At 35.9% G+C, this 15,925-nt stretch overlaps 1 protein-coding gene across 6 annotated transcripts in view; it reads right to left on the bottom strand.

Moving 5' to 3' along the window:
* The window catches only part of Map4k3 (mitogen-activated protein kinase kinase kinase kinase 3), a 132,548-nt gene that overhangs the window by 67,243 nt on the left and 49,380 nt on the right, over positions 1-15,925 (bottom strand). For all 6 annotated transcript variants that reach the window (XR_016536268.1, XM_090337081.1, XM_090337083.1 and 3 more), the window contains exons 4-8: positions 13,862-13,926; positions 10,852-10,907; positions 9,672-9,719; positions 8,306-8,348; positions 6,272-6,344 (exon numbers count right to left, since the gene is read on the bottom strand). Coding sequence is in view for 5 of the 6 variants with exons in the window: in XM_090337081.1 (XP_090193207.1) it covers positions 6,272-6,344; positions 8,306-8,348; positions 9,672-9,719; positions 10,852-10,907; positions 13,862-13,926 (285 nt within the window). In the remaining variant the exon portion in view is untranslated. The remainder of the gene's footprint in view (positions 1-6,271; positions 6,345-8,305; positions 8,349-9,671; positions 9,720-10,851; positions 10,908-13,861; positions 13,927-15,925) is intronic.

Genomic DNA, 15,925 nt, shown 5'->3' with positions numbered 1-15,925 from the left:
CACCAAAACTATTCCTTGGACATTCAATAATTTTCACAATTAGTATTTTTATTTATTATAAACTTTTTGTTGTTTTTCTGGTTTATTATAATAATGAAAAAAGAAACAAAATGAGGGTCCAATTTATAATAATGTGTTTTTTTCAGAGGAAAGTTACCTAAATTCAATCATTTTTTACTGCTTATAAACTTTGCTGTAGTCTTACTCGACTGATTTTTATGCTACTGTTCAATGATATAAATATACTTGCAAATCCTAAACTATAAATTTGGCAGTAACTACCTGAGATTAATACTACAACTCTTCTAGTTTGAAAGAACAATTTATATGAGTGTTCTTTTAAATATTCCTTCATCTTCCTAGTATGTCTTCAGCAAAGTCAGCTCAGGCAAGCTGAAAATACAACTTAAATAAAACCTCTCTCAAAACATTTGGTATTAAAAACCTTTTTAATCTTCCATAAAAATTCAAATTATGAGTCAGGACACTGGCCTACTGGTAGAGTGCTTGCCAAGACTGGCAAAAAAAAAAAAATCAAACTATGGTAAGAAAAGTGAAATTAAGTATGTTGGTTATTCTGTTACTGAGAGTTAAGATTCCACTGAACTGGTAAAAATGCTCCAGCAGAGGGAAATGGTAGTTCTGAATGAGCCTGTCCTTCCAATAACACCACATTTGCTGATGCTCTCCATCAGAGAGATAGTTTGGCTGGTGTACTTTTACTGTCACCCTTTGTGTTGTGTCATTAGGCTCAGAGTCACTGAGCCTTTCTTAGCATATATTTATTTAAAGAATAATTGCTATTGTAAATACATAATCTAAATATTATAAAACTGATTTATTATAAAGATAAATAAGTTAAAGTCCTAGCAAATTAGAAAAAGATGTAACAACTAAAAAACACCGTGGAAGGCTAGACTATGTGATTTTCTTTGGGTGACATTTGAGAAACAGGCAAAACTGTAGAAAGCAGGATCATATCAGCAATATTACATGTAAAGATGGAATTTACTAATGGCAATTTACTAATATAAGATAAAATATAATGTTTTGGGGTGATAAAAATCTGTTTTATTATGTGTATCTAATAAATTCTTAATTTGTGCCTCATTAAACTTTACTTTATAAAACACTACTGGGAATTGAACTTAGGACCTTGATCTTGCCATGTTAACATGCTTCCAGTCCTTAAAATCATTTCTGGTAAGAAACTGTGTACTTCTAACAGGGATAAAAAGTATGAATGTTTCCACAGCTAACTTTACCTAACTTAAAATTTCATGTATTCTCAAGATATCTCCCATACTACTGTAAGACAGGTAAAATTTTAATCTCTGGAGCTCGAGGTAGAATCCTATCAACAAACATTTATTTAGCATGTGCAGAGAATCAAGTTAAGCTCTAGAGATTCACTGATGGAGTTCCTTCAGAGGTTCACAGTCAAACTATGGAGATAAGAGGTCATCAAAACAACAACAGCTTTTCAGACCCTTACTCTTCTCACTCAGATACCAAAATGACACAAAAAGGCTAATCCAAAGGTAGAGAAGAAAAACAACAACAACAACAACAAAAACGCCAACAACTAATAAGCCAGTTAGCCTCAAAGAGGAATCTCTAAAAGGGGGCCGGGAGTTTGGCCTAGTGGTAAAGTGCTCACCTAGCATGCACAAAGACCCAGGTTTGATTCCTCAGTACCACATACATAGAAAAAAGCCAGAAGTGGTCCTGAGGCTCAAGTGGTAGAGTGTTAGCCTTGAGAAAGTCCAAGGACAGTGCTCAGGCCCTGAGCCCAAGTCCAGGACTGGCAAAAAAAAAAAAAAAAAAAAAAAAAGAATCTAAAAGGTTGGCCAGTTAGTCTTAAAAAGGAATAAAAGCTAAACTAAGGATAAGTGCAAAAAGAAATAAGTGTTTGAAAGTATGAAAGTGTCAACAGTTCTCGACTGAGGCCCAAGAATTATTCCTTACCCATTCCCACAAGGTAACCCTCCCCTGAAAGGTTTTGGATTCAAGAATACCAATAAGAAAGGAGAAGAGTGGGTGGAGGAAGAAGACATATGTGTGTAACAGACCATATTCCTTCATCTGCCTACTTCTTGAACACTAACCATTAAGTTTATGCTCCATCCCTCATAGACACAGAGCTATGAATCAGTTGTGGGTTTGTTTGGTGGTAGGGGGTTTGCTTGAGATAATTTTACGATGTTGCCCCAACCTTGCTTAATCTCTGACACTCACATGATCCTTCTCCCTTAGCCTCCGAAGCCACTGGGGTCAGGCTCTTAAGTCAACTTACAATGCTTTGTTCTCAAAGTAAACTAAAATATGAGGATTACTAAGTCTCTGAGAGAAACCACCCTCATGAGAGTATAAAAAGCCAAGGAACTCATTACAAAAAGTAAAAAACAAAAAGCATCTTAAACAATGAGTGAGGGCTAGGAGTGTGGTCTAATGGTAGAATGCTCACTTAGCACGCATGAAGCCTGGGGTTCAATTCCTTGGTACCACAAACACTGAAAAAGCTGGAAGTGATGCTGTGGTTCAAGTGGCAGAGCACCAACCTTGAGCAAAAAGTGTCCAATGACAGTGCCCAGGCCCTGAGTTCAAGCCCCAGGACTGACACAAAAAAAAAAAAAAAAGAAAAAAGAAAAGAAAAAAAAGTGAGATTGAGCATTGGCGAACTAGATATAACATCAATGGAACACCTAGAAATAAAACCATATACTAATAGTTATGATATTTGATAAAGGTGCCAAATACCTATAGTGGCAAAAAGATAACCTCTTCAATAACTGGTGTTGGGAAAGCTGGACATCAGTATGCAGAAAACTAAAACTGGATATTTATCACCATGAACTAATAATTAACTCTAAGTGAATCAGAAACCTCAACATCAGACCTGAAACACTGAAATTACTCCAAGGGGTAGTAGGACCAACACTAGAACTCATAAGCACAGGCAGAAACTTTTTGAGAAGAGTCCCAAGGGCACAACAGGTAGGAGAGAGACTTGACAGATGGGATTATATCAAACTAAAAAGGACAATTACTAAACTAGCTAACAGACTGTGATAAGATCCTTACCACCAATACATCTGACAAAGACCTAAAATCCAAAACATACAAGGAGCTTAAGAAACTAATCCCTTCCAAATTTTATAAACCAATCACTACACAGCAAAGGAACTAAGGAGAGAATTCTAAAGAAGTATGAATGGCAAAGAAATACATTCCTCAAAAAACTAAACATAGACCTTCCTTAGGGCCCAGGATACCACTCCTGGGTATCTACGCAGAGCATCATGAACTGGGATATGATAAAGACACCTGCACATCCATCTTCACTGCTCACTGTTCACAATAGCCAAGATATGGAAATGGCCCAGATGCCTTGCAATAGTTAAGTGGATCCAATAAATGTGCCGATGAAATTTTATACAACTGTTACAAAGAATAATGCCATCTGCAGGGAAATGGATGGACCTACAAAAAATCATGTTAAATGAGCTAAGCCAAACTCAGAGAGACAAATGGCGCATGGTTTCTCTCATATGGGAAATCTAGATCTAAAACTCACTGGAACATAATTAATTATGATACATGACATCACACACAGTGACATCAAAGAAGGATATTCCTAGGAGAGGAACATAAAGGAACATATGATCCTATAAAATAATGTTTATTTAAAATGAACTCCAGGAAATGGAAATGAGGTTTTTTTTCTTTGTTGTTCTTTTTGTTTTATTTTTGTCTTGTTTGTTTCTGTCTTTGGGAGGGAAGAGTGGTACAGAAGTGGAGGGACAAAGGGTGAAGAAAAGCGGCAGTGATAAGCACTGGATACTATGTTGAAAATGACCTATACAACTTGTGGGTGGAAACAGGCAGGAAAAACAGGGAGAGAGCAAGGTAAGGAGTAAATGTACTCTTTACCTGACTTTTGTAATTGTAACCCCGCTGTATATCATCTTTATAATAACAAAAAAGATACATATCAAATTAATTCAAGTGGTCAAAGATAGAATTAGTGAGATCCAGGGGGAAAAAAAAGTACAAACAAAAAAGAAAAGTAAGACCAAATAAGCAATACAAGAGTATGTCAGAGATGAAAGACATAAATCCTTGGATTAAAAACTACAAATGCTAGTCAGGTGTGGTGGCGCCTATCTATATATAAATGGTGGTTGTGTACACATGACAGAGGAGGATGGTTCAAGCTACCCTGAGCATGAACTCAAGGTTCTATTCCAAAAACAATAAAGGCAAAAAGAGTCATGGACATGGTTTATATAGCAGAATATCTGCAGAGTATTTCAATTTTTTTTGAAGTGCGTCATTATGCTACACTGGCACAATGCTGGAGGAAGGCCACAGTCAAAGGACTGAATCACGATGCCATCTAGTTCTCACTAGTACTGAAGAAATGGACTCACTAGCAAAATACATCAAAAATTCTAACCTAGAATTCTATACCTATTCAAATGATTAATCAAGTATGAAGTCAGAAATGTAAAGTCTCAAAAAATTTACTGTCATACACCCTTTACCATAAAGGTATTAAAATATGTTTCATCTACAAGAAAAGATGAAGACTTACAATCCAAGAAATCCTAAAGGTGAAGCTCTCTAGGGCAAAACTAGAAACAAAACAGCTAGAAAAGGACTGACCGTGAAAACAACAACAACAAAACAAAAACAACAACAACAAAACCCAACCAACAACAGTGAAACCAACCAATCTACCAATCACTCAAAACTCAGGACTGACAGTTTGACAGCCAACAACAGTGAAACCAACCAATCTACCAATCACTCAAAACTCAGGACTGACAGTTTGACAGGCTCCATGGTACAGCATATTTTATAGAGGTACTTTACAGAATTAGAAAATGTGGAAAAGTATGGAAAGTTGTCATTTTGGTATAAAAAACTAAGCTAATTAAAAAGAAAAGTATTAAATGAGGAAATATTTCAAGAGATAGCTTAATTACATATTAATATATTGCTATTATTGGTAGCATATCAATCAACTAATATATAAATAAATTCAGCATGTACATGGTAATGACGAGAAGATGGATGAAGAAAGTGAAACTCTTTACCTAGCATACATAAATCTACTTAATGGATAATGCTAAAGATGGCAGAAGACAAAACTGTAAATTTTCCTCATAAGACTTTTTAGTAAGAGTGACAAAAGAGAGACAATACATAAGCTCAAGCATAGCAGGACCTTACAATCAAGTCATAGTATGAACAGAAACAGCTAGGAACCTGTCCACCATTATAGTCATGGTGTTTAATATCATAACTGGCATGACTGAGTTAAACAATGAACAGAAGAGGGATTTTTTTTTTTTGCTAGTCCTAGGCTTGAGCCCTGGGTCTGTGCACTGTCCTTGAACTTTCTCAAGGCTAGAGCTCCACCACTTCTGACTTTTTTCTACGTATGTGGTACCGAGGAATCAAACTCTGGTCTTCGTGCATGCTAAGCAAGCACTCTACCATTAGGCCAAACTCCCGGCCCTCAGAAGAGTTTTTATAAGATGGTCAAAGAATCCCTAGAAGACAAATTCCTTGGCAAGAAAAAAGGTCTGTGAATAAGCTACTAGAAACAAGGGTAAGCGGACAGAGGTCTCACTACAGAAGACTCCAAATGCCAAGAAATCCACATTTCATCTTATATTGTAGTCAATCTTATTATAAAAAACAGACAAAATTCTTTGAGCAAAGGGGTACTGTCAATAAAGTAATGTTGAAAAATTAGCATGCAGAAGTAGAAAAAATACACATAAAATATCTTGGAAAATATATATAAGTATGTCAGAATTATCCAGCAAAACCAGAAGGTTCCTGAAAACCACTTCAATTTCTAGAGATTTTTCTATCTGATAAAAAATTATGACAGGGGGGCCCGGAGTTTGGCCTAGTGGTATAGTGCTTGCCTAGCATGCACGAAGACCCGGGTTCGATTCCTCGGTACCACATAGATATAGAAAAAAGCCAGAAATGGTGTTGAGGCTCAAGTGGTAGAGCCTTGAGAAAGTCCAAGGACAGTGCTCAGGCCCTGAGCTCAAGCCCATGACTGGCAAAAAAAAAAAAAAAAAAAAAAAAAAAAAAAAAACAATTATGACAGGATAGTTTTTGATCAAGTAATCCCATATATAATTATATATGCCTAAATTACTTGATAACCTTCTTTTTAGTCTACTGTTTTAGAAAAGCTATATCCAATAACAATGGAACAATTAAATATTTAAAATATAATTACCAATATGGTGTACCAATGAAAGACTTCCGTTTGGCAATTGTAGCTGTTATCTGTGCAGATACTCCAAAATCAGCTATTTAAAAAAAAAAAAGTAAACCATTTAGAAATATAAAATGAGAAAATGTTTATTGAAAATAACACGAAAATCTTTTAAGTTAATTTTACAGATATAAGATATTTCCAAGCACCACATTAAATTTTTTAACTTTAATGAGAAAGATTTGAGAAAATCTAAATTGCCAGACTATTAACATCATAATATCTAATTTCTAGGGTTTGTACTTTAAAGAATATCATTGCAAGTGACCTTTAAGTGGAAGCATGTTCCCTTCAATTCCTCCCAGATCTATAACTGACATTATATAGAATAAAACAAACACTACAGTCATAAAATCTTAGCAATACATGCTAATAACCACAATCAATCATTGTCAAGCATCTGTTACTATTCCTTAAGATAAACACATTGAGTTCTAATATTTTCTGCTGTATTTAATATTTCTTTTTAAAAGACAAATACACATACAAAAAGTATCTTTTAAGTGAAGCACTAATATCACAAAATATTAAACTGCTGAGAGAAACTGTTCACTAAGTCCTCAAAAACTGGACTAAATGGGGACCAGGAGTGTGGCCTAGTGGTAGAGTGTTTGCCCCGCATGCACGAAGCCCTGGGTTCAACATACATTCATAGAAAAAGCCACAAGTAGTGCTGTGGCTCAAGTGATAGAGCTCTAGCCTTGAGAAAAGCCCAAGGACAGTACCCAGTCCCTGAATTCAAGCCCCAGGACTGGCAAAAAAAAAAAAAAAAAAAAAAAAAAAAACCTGGATTAAACAAAAAGAACTTATTTTCTCTATTTTCCACATCATTTACAAAGACTATTATATGTTAATTACGTTATATAAAATATGATAAAGTTTTTTAAAATTAAATTAACCTTATAGTTTTATTTTTGGCCGAGTTCGGGATTAAATTCAGAGACTTGAATATGCTAATCAAGGGTTCTAACTACAGAGCCAATATCTCCAGACTTATTGACAGTCATAAAACTACAAATACTGAGATTTCACTTGTAAGTTCAGTATTATTATTTCATATTTTCCTTATGTATCTGTTACCAGTTAATATTGACATGATAAAATGACTATACTGAGTCAGGACTGGCTATAATCCTAGATACTAGGGAGGCTGAGATCTGAGGACTGAGGTTTGGAACCAGTACAGGCATACAAATCTTCAAGACTATTAGCTTTAAATAACCAGCAAAATGATGACTAGAGGGGTGGCTCAAGGAGAGCACCAGCCTTGAGGGGGAAAAGCCTAGTGAAAATGCAAGCCTTAGCACTGCACCCAAAATAATAATAATATAAACAAATAAAATTATTATATTGAATTGTTTTTATATTTTCCCACTGTAAGCTTTCAAATTGAGTAATAATTTCAGTTGTGAACTAATTCCTAACTTGAACCAAAAAGTTATGTTATTGTTGCAAATAAAGTAACATTCAGTATTTAAATTACAATATATTATAAATAATATTGTATTTATTTTTAAAGCTTAGGCAAACAATGTAAGATTGGGCTTTCTCAAGGCTAGAGCTCTACCACTTGGTCCACAGTACCCTTTCTGGCTTTTTTCTGTATGTGTGGTACTGAGAAATCAAACCCAGGTCTTTGTGAATGCTAGCAAACACTCTACTACTAGGACAAAGTCCCGGCCCAGATTTTTCCTTATTGGTTACCAACTTGTACATATCTCTAACTAGAAGTCCTATTCTTGAAATTAAAAATGAATGATACTATGTCAAATGATATTCACAGTATTTACAGAACAAATCTATCTCATGTGAAGGACAGGTTTTATTCTTGTCGAGAGGCAAAATGTACTAGACATCGAAAAGCTAAACACCCTGGTACTATCCCAGGAGTGCAAATCTATTCCTATAAAGTAAAGCAAAAAAGCCCAAAACAGTAAATATGAACAGTATTTAAGAATTACATTAGTGCATGTGATAGGATTCAAATTTACTTACCCAATTTTACATGGCCATTATCCGTTAATAGAATGTTAGCTCCCTTCAAAGTTAAAGAGAAACAAAGTTAAAGTTCTATCTGGGATAATGTAACCAGATAGAACATATAATATCAAACACACATATTTAAAATAATCACAGCCTTAGACATAGAAATATTCAAAAAATTTAAAGTGTACAATTGAAATGTCTATTATATTCACAGGAAAACTTAATGTCAACATTTTTAGCCAATTTAACTACTCTTATATTCTGCTTTAGAAAAGATGCTATTAGGGCCAGGAGTTTGGCCAAGTGGTAGAGTGCTTGCATAGCATGCACAAAGGCCCAGGTTCGATTCCTCAGTACCACATACATAGAAAAAGCTGGAAGTGGTGCTGAGGCTCAAGTGGCAGAGCTCTAGCCTTGAGAAAGCCCAAGGACAGTGCTCAGGCCCTGAGTTCAAGCCCTAGGACTTGCCCTCCCCCCAAAAAAAAGATGCTATTAACATAGCATGAATGCTAACATAAAGTGACATATTTAGCCTTTCAACGGTCATACATCATCACAAGACTAAAATGCTACTTTATGGGTTGGGAATGTGGCTTAGTGGCAGTTGCTTACATTACACTTTAAACTTGGTTGCAAAATCCCTCTCTTTCTAGGAATTCACTATCACTGAACCTGTGCTGGGATGATTATGGAAGGTATCTATCTTAACGACCTTCCTTGGAGTTTAGTTTAATCGAGTACTAGCTATGGAGTTTTCTTAGTTTATTAAGTTGTCACATAATCTCTAAGTCCACTGAAATTTCAAAAACCTGAGAACATAGGTAAAAGGAATTTTCTGTGAAGAAAGTCTATGACATTGTTCAGATATTTAAGAGTGACATGACTTGTCCCAACTCCAAAAATGGTTAAGAAACTTCATACTAAAGAAAGCTTGAGGAACACAAGAAAAAAGGATGAACAAAAGAAAGAAGGGGTTAAAAAATGAAACGAAGAAATATTTAGATTGGAGAAATTGCAATACCTCTAGAAGCACACAGTTTACCACTGAGCTAACTCCAGCATAATCAGGGCACTTGACCCTTCTACCAATTTAAAGACCACAGAAAAGGCCCAAGTTTTGCTGCCAATAATTTAAGACTGCCAAAGCTTATTATCTGAAGCTTAACTACTGGAAGGAAGCTATTGGCTTAATGTGTATTTGCCAAGTACTGTAACATGAACTCACTGAAAATTATGCATTTTATAAGTGTAACTCACAACAAAGCTACTATATAAACTACTTGAATGTTTGATAGTCAAAACAAATTTGTTAAATATAACTTGACAATACTTAAAAGTGAAGGGTGGGTTATTAGGTAAGAAATATAATGTATACCTTTATATCTCTGTGCATTTTTCCTTTACTGTGAAGATAATATAAACCCTAGAGATTAAAAAAAAAGCAGAAAAATAAGATTTGTATCACAGAACACAATTTAGGATCTAAATAATTAACTGAATAGTTTATACATTATTCCCTACAGAAAGTCTAGAAATAATAACATTTAAATAAAATATTCTAGAAGATAACAGAATCTTGAAAGTAAGGAGCTGGTGGTACAGCTCTAATCCTGGAGCATTTGGCTATATCAATCACAAGGTTCTTGGTCCAATCTCTACTTCTCCTCTCCAAAAAGAGGGGGGGCGGGGTAAGGTGAAAATTAAAGGTCAGATAGTGTTTTTCTGGTTTGTTTGCTTTGTTTTGTACAAGTACTGGTGCATAAACCCGGGGCCTCAAGCTCCTGCTTGGTTTTTTGGTTCAAGGTTAGCACTTGAGCTAAGACTCCACTTCTAGTTTTTTGCTAACTGGAAATAAAGGGTGTCACAGATTTTTATGCCCCATTTACCTCTGAATTGTGCCTCAGATGTCAGCCTAAATAGTTTAGAATGTAAGTGGGAGTCATCATCAGTGCTCAGCTTAAAGTTCAATTAGAACCATTAATTTTTTTAGGACAATTTCAGTAAACTCTGAAAATAATTGTAAATAACTTCTTATATGTGCCTGTAAATAGCTTTTTAAAGGTATATATTCAGTTGGGCACTGGTGGCTCATGCCTGCAATACTAGCTGAGATCTAAGGATAGTGATTTGAAGCCAGCTTGGCCAGTTAAGTTTCTGAGATTCCTATCTTTAATTATCTCCATCAAAAAGCTAGAGGTGGAGCTGTCAAGTGTTTGTAAAAAGCTCCAGGCCCTAAGTTTAGCCCTAGGGGATGGACACACACACACACACACACACACACACACACACACACACACACACACACACACACAGTGTGTATAGCCAACCAGTACCAAGATGGACTTCAAATCTCACCATGTGCCTGATTTTCAAACCTTTTTTGGTATTAAGGGAAATATGTACAACTATAATGCTTGAATTTTAGACTATCAAATTTATGAAAAAAGTGTTTATACATTTTTATTTATCATACAAGGAAAATGTACTGAAAGTCTTCAAGAAAAGTCTGTCCTTTTTTAAGAGGTAATATTCTTTTTAATTGGCATTTGACTTACCTGCAATGTTTCTCTGCTAACGTAAGCAATCTGCAGTTCTGAGAGTGGCCCAGTTACTATAAAGTAAGTGTAAATAAGATTAATCAATACACATTTTTCATAAGTGATAAATTTTACAGCAGACTTAGTATACCTTAACAATTATATGAAAATGTAAGCTCCCCAACTGTGAGCTCTCTTGTATTTTCTTTTGTTTAGTCTGATTGGTTCATTGCTGTTTTCTTCAGGATCTACAACAGTGACTGCCACAAGGCTGTTCAATATTTACAAAATAAATAAGACTAAAATGTCATTACCATCAATTACATTTTCATTTAATATTTCACTGATCCAATATGACCTCTTAAATGTTAAGGAATGTCCCAAAGGTTGCGTTTTCATTTTTTAAAATTATTACTATGTAACATTATAGCTACTTTTAAATCATTATTTTTTCCAAAAGGTATTTAGTTTTCTACTTAAATTTCAATTACAAACCTGAGAGTAAAGATCTCTTTGTTATCTAAAATATTACTCAATAATAAGTCATTACTAGATGACTTTATGCAAAGATTGTGTGTGTGTGTGTGTGTGTGTGTGTGTGTGTGTGTGTGTGTGTGTGTGTGTGCGCGCTGGTCCTGAGGCTTGAAATTTGCTATCCCTTAGCTTTCTTGCTCAAGGACAGTAATCTATCACTTAAGCCATAATTCCACTTTAGGTCTTTTCTTTTTATTTTGGCAGTTCTAGGGCTTGAATTCAGGGATGGGGCACTGTCCTTGGGCTTTCTCAAGGCTAGACATCTACTACTTGAGCCACAGCACCACTTCCGGCTTTTTCTATGTATGTGGTACCAAGGAATCAAACCCAGGTCTTCATGCATGCTAGGCAAGCACTCTATCACTAGGCTAAGCACCTGGCCACTTCAGGCTTTTTAAAGTAGTTTATTCAAAGTAAGAATCTCATAGACATTCTTGCATGGGCTGGCTTTGAACCATGATCCTCAGGTATCAGCCTCCCTAGTAGCTAGGATTAGAGGTTAGAATTACTGGTGCTACTAGAGCTACATTTAGCCACATTTAATAGCTTTGTAAACAAAGCCCTAGAACTGGCACAAAAATTTCCTTAGCAAAAAAGAAATATAGTCAGTGACGGGAAGGGAAACACTAGTAGAGAAATTAATCTGAAAATTAGACCATAGTTTTTCGAATTTTATAGAAATTATAATCCCATGATTATGTCACTCTTTTTTTCCTGGTGCTGGGGCCTGAACTCAAGACCTGGGTGGTGCTCTTAAGCATTTCTGCTCAAGGCTAGAGCTGTAGCTTTAATTCTGGCTTCTTCATGGTTAATTTTAGATAAAAGTCTTACAAGACTTTCCTGGTTGGGCTGGCTAGGTCCTCAGATCTCAGCTTCCTGATTAGCAAGTATATTATAGATGTGAGCCATCAGCTCTTGGCTGGTTATGTCAGTCTTTATGTTATCTGAACTCTCACCACCATCTACTACTTTATTACAAAGGATTCGTGCAAAGAGCCTCAATATGACAAAATGAGAACAAATTTCCAAAGTAACTTTCTTAAAAAACTGACTTTTTCCCCCTGTCTTGGAGATAGATAGGTTTTTTTTGCCAGTCCTGGGCTTGAGCTCAGCCCTGTCCTTGAACTAGACTAGAGCTTTACCACTTTAGCCTCAGCACCACTTCTGGCTTTTTTCTATGTATGTAGTGCCAAGGAATAGAACCTGGGTCTTCGTGCATGCTAGGCAAGCACTCTACCATTAGGCCAAACTCCTGGCCCCGAGATAGGGTCTTTCAATATAACCTAGGCATCCCTGAATTTGAGAAGTTCTTGCTTCAGTTTCCTGAATGCTAGGCTCACATGCCTGAGTAACTAGGGTTACAGGCATGAGACACTAATTTTTTTTCCCTTGTGATGGGGGACTGAACTCAAGATGTCATGTTTGACAGACAAACACTCAGCCACTTGAGTCATGCCTTCACCCCGTTTTGCCTTAGTTATTTTGGTGATAGGGTCTTGTTTTTATGCTTCAGATGTTTTGGATCACAATTTGTCTTTCTGTATACAGCAGAGATGGCAGACACTTAACACCATGCTCACTATTCTACTGGTTGACATGGAATCTCAACAACTTCTTGCTTAGGCTGGCCTCAAATTAGTCCTCCTGTTCTCCATTTTTCCAAGTAGCTAAGAGTACAGACATGAGCCCCTACACCAGCTTACTTCTTGAACTATTAAGGCATTATCTTATTTTATAATCAAAAAGTATACAACAAAAAGAAAAAGAATTAAGCTTAATTCTGTGGTCTATGATAATTAAAGAACTAGGGAAAAAGGACAGTAAACATTTGTTTACTTCACCTTATAAATCTTCCTTATGTGACTGAATTCCTATAAAAATATTTTAATTGTTTTTTTGTTTTTTGTGGGTCATGGGGCTTGAACTCAGCCTGGGCACTGTCCCTGAGCTCTTCAGCTCAGTGCTACTGCCCTACCCTTGAGCCAAGACCCACTTCCCATTTTCTAGAGGTTAATTGGAGATAAAGAGTCTCAGGTCCTTTTGTGTTTGGTTTGGCTTTGAACCTTGATCCTCAGATCTCAGCCTCCTGATTAGCTTGGATTACAAGACTGAGCCACCACGCTCGGCTTTAATTTTAAGTTTTTGAATTCCCCAGATCTTAGCAATAAAAGAATAAATGTTTAGTTGATGTTACTTGGATATATGAAATCAAAATCAATCTGAAAAGTCTGCCTCAAGGCTTTTGCACTTCTACAAGGTCTGAATTTGAAATTCTGAAACCTATAGTGTGCCTTGTTCAGAATTAGCAAATGGATCAATTGCATATAACTTTTCAACTTATAAAGCCAATGGTCCATGCATCCATACATATTCTGAACACTTTTATGTATTTAAACATAAACAGTTCTCTTTCCTCAAAACAATGTTAGAATGTAGTAAAAATAATTATATTTTAAGAAATTCTGCATCTGTAGAGAAATGTAACTTGTCTTACCATGATAAATATCTTGCAAAGAACCTCCTCCACAAAACTCCATGCAAATCCAAAGTTTATCTCGCCTACAAAGAGAACACAGGCATGTATTATATCTTCACAATTAAAACTGCCTGTTTGAGATAGTATCTTAAAGTTAGTTGTAAGCTATAATCTTGAGAGCCACATAAATGTAAAGGTATTATTTAACCAGCTAATTAGTCTCTATGAATAACTGACTTTATCTAGTATGTTAATATAATTCAACTAAAACATTTAATAGTTAAAATACATCCTTTGTGGGTAGTAAGCTATCATCAAATATATACAAATACACAGATTTCTCTTTTGCTAAGATGATACTGTTCCTCATTGTATCTCAGATATGCCGAAGCAAACAGCAATACCACTTAAAGGACTATCATCTTACTATCAAACATTACCCTCACATCTACCATCAACAATGTTCTTCTCCAAACAATCAGTTAAAATTATGTTGTCTTCTGACTGCATTTCTCTTAGGTTCACAATCTAACATATCATACCACAGACACAGAAGAAATAATTAGTAAGGATTTATTTAGCTTATTCCTTTATACAGCTATTCATTATTCTCTTAAAATGAACCAGTGAATATCCCATTGTCAGATGGAATAGGAAGTCTGTGAACTCAGTAAACTCTGACTAATGCAAAAAAGAACATCTGTGTTGTCATTCATGGTGCCTAGAAGAATAACCAGCTAAAGCTGTGGTTTAAGCCTACAATTCCAGCTTCCTGGGAAGCAGAGACTGTGTTTCATGATTTTCCCAAGCAAATAGTTTGTTAAGACTCCATTTTAACCAATAAAGTGTTTGGCAGAGTGGAATTGTCATCTCAGCCACAAGGGAAGTATACACAGGAGAATCTAGGTCTAGGCCTACTAGAGCACAAACATAGAACTCTATCTTAAGAATAACTAAAGTAAGCTGGGAGCATGGCCTAGAGGTAGAGTGCTTGCTTAGCATGCACAAAGCCCTGGGTTCGATTCCTTGGTACCACATACACAGGAAATGCTGAAAGTTGTGCTGTGGCTCACAAGATAGAGCACTAACCTTGAGAAAGCCCAAGGACAGTGCCCAGCCCAGTCCCTGAGTTCAAGCTCCAGGACTGGAAAAAGAAAGAAAAGAAAGAAAATAACTAAAGTAAAAAGGCCTAAGAGTATGGCCTAGGTTGTAGAATAGCTGTCTAGCAGTAGAATAGCTGTCTAGCAATCGAAAGCTTTAAGTTCAAACCCCTAGAACTGTAAAAAGTAAAAGACCAGCTAATAAATAATTGTTCTATAATTGAATTCATACATAATGACAAAGAATAAATCAATTAGATCATGGATCAGCAATGGATAGCCATTGGACTAAATATGACACCTAATTTTGTTCAATCCTGAAACAATGATTTTTCATATAAAGACCTGGGTTTGATTCCTTGGTACCACATACATAGAAAAAGCTGGAAGTGGTGCTGAGGCTCAAGTGGCAGAGCTCTAGCCTTGAGAAAGCCCAAGGATAGTGAATAGGCTCTGAGTTCAAGCTCCATGACTGGCAAAATATATATGTGGATACACACACACGCACACACACACATACAGACATTCACACAGTGAGAAGATATTCACACAAAGGAGGATATTCTTAGGAGGACACCACAAAGGCCCAATAGCTATGTGCATATGATCATATAAAATGATATTTATCAAAATGAACTCCAAGAAATGGAAACAAGAGGATTTGTTCCTTTCCTCTTTTTTTTCCTCATTTGTCACTGTTTTTTCTATACCTTTTGACTTATAAGTAAGTTTATCTGTTCTGGAGAGGGTAAGGGGGAAACAGAAATGGGACAAGGGTGGACTAACACCAACAGTGATGTGCACTAGACACTTGGTTGAAAATTAACTATACAACTTGTGTGGGGGGGGTCAGGAGAAAGCAAGGGAAGAGCGACACTGTACACCTCTGTACATCACCTTTACAAAAGCAATAAGAAAAAAGATATTCACTTTTTAGTGCCCAATAGTTTTAATCAAACACAGTTATGTTCATTCACTAAGT

Source organism: Megascapheus bottae, chromosome 7, assembly GCF_031878675.1.
Source record: "Megascapheus bottae isolate mThoBot1 chromosome 7, mThoBot2.hap1, whole genome shotgun sequence".
NCBI classification, from domain to species: domain Eukaryota; kingdom Metazoa; phylum Chordata; class Mammalia; order Rodentia; family Geomyidae; genus Megascapheus; species Megascapheus bottae.
This window is presented reverse-complemented; position numbering and strand designations above follow the sequence as displayed.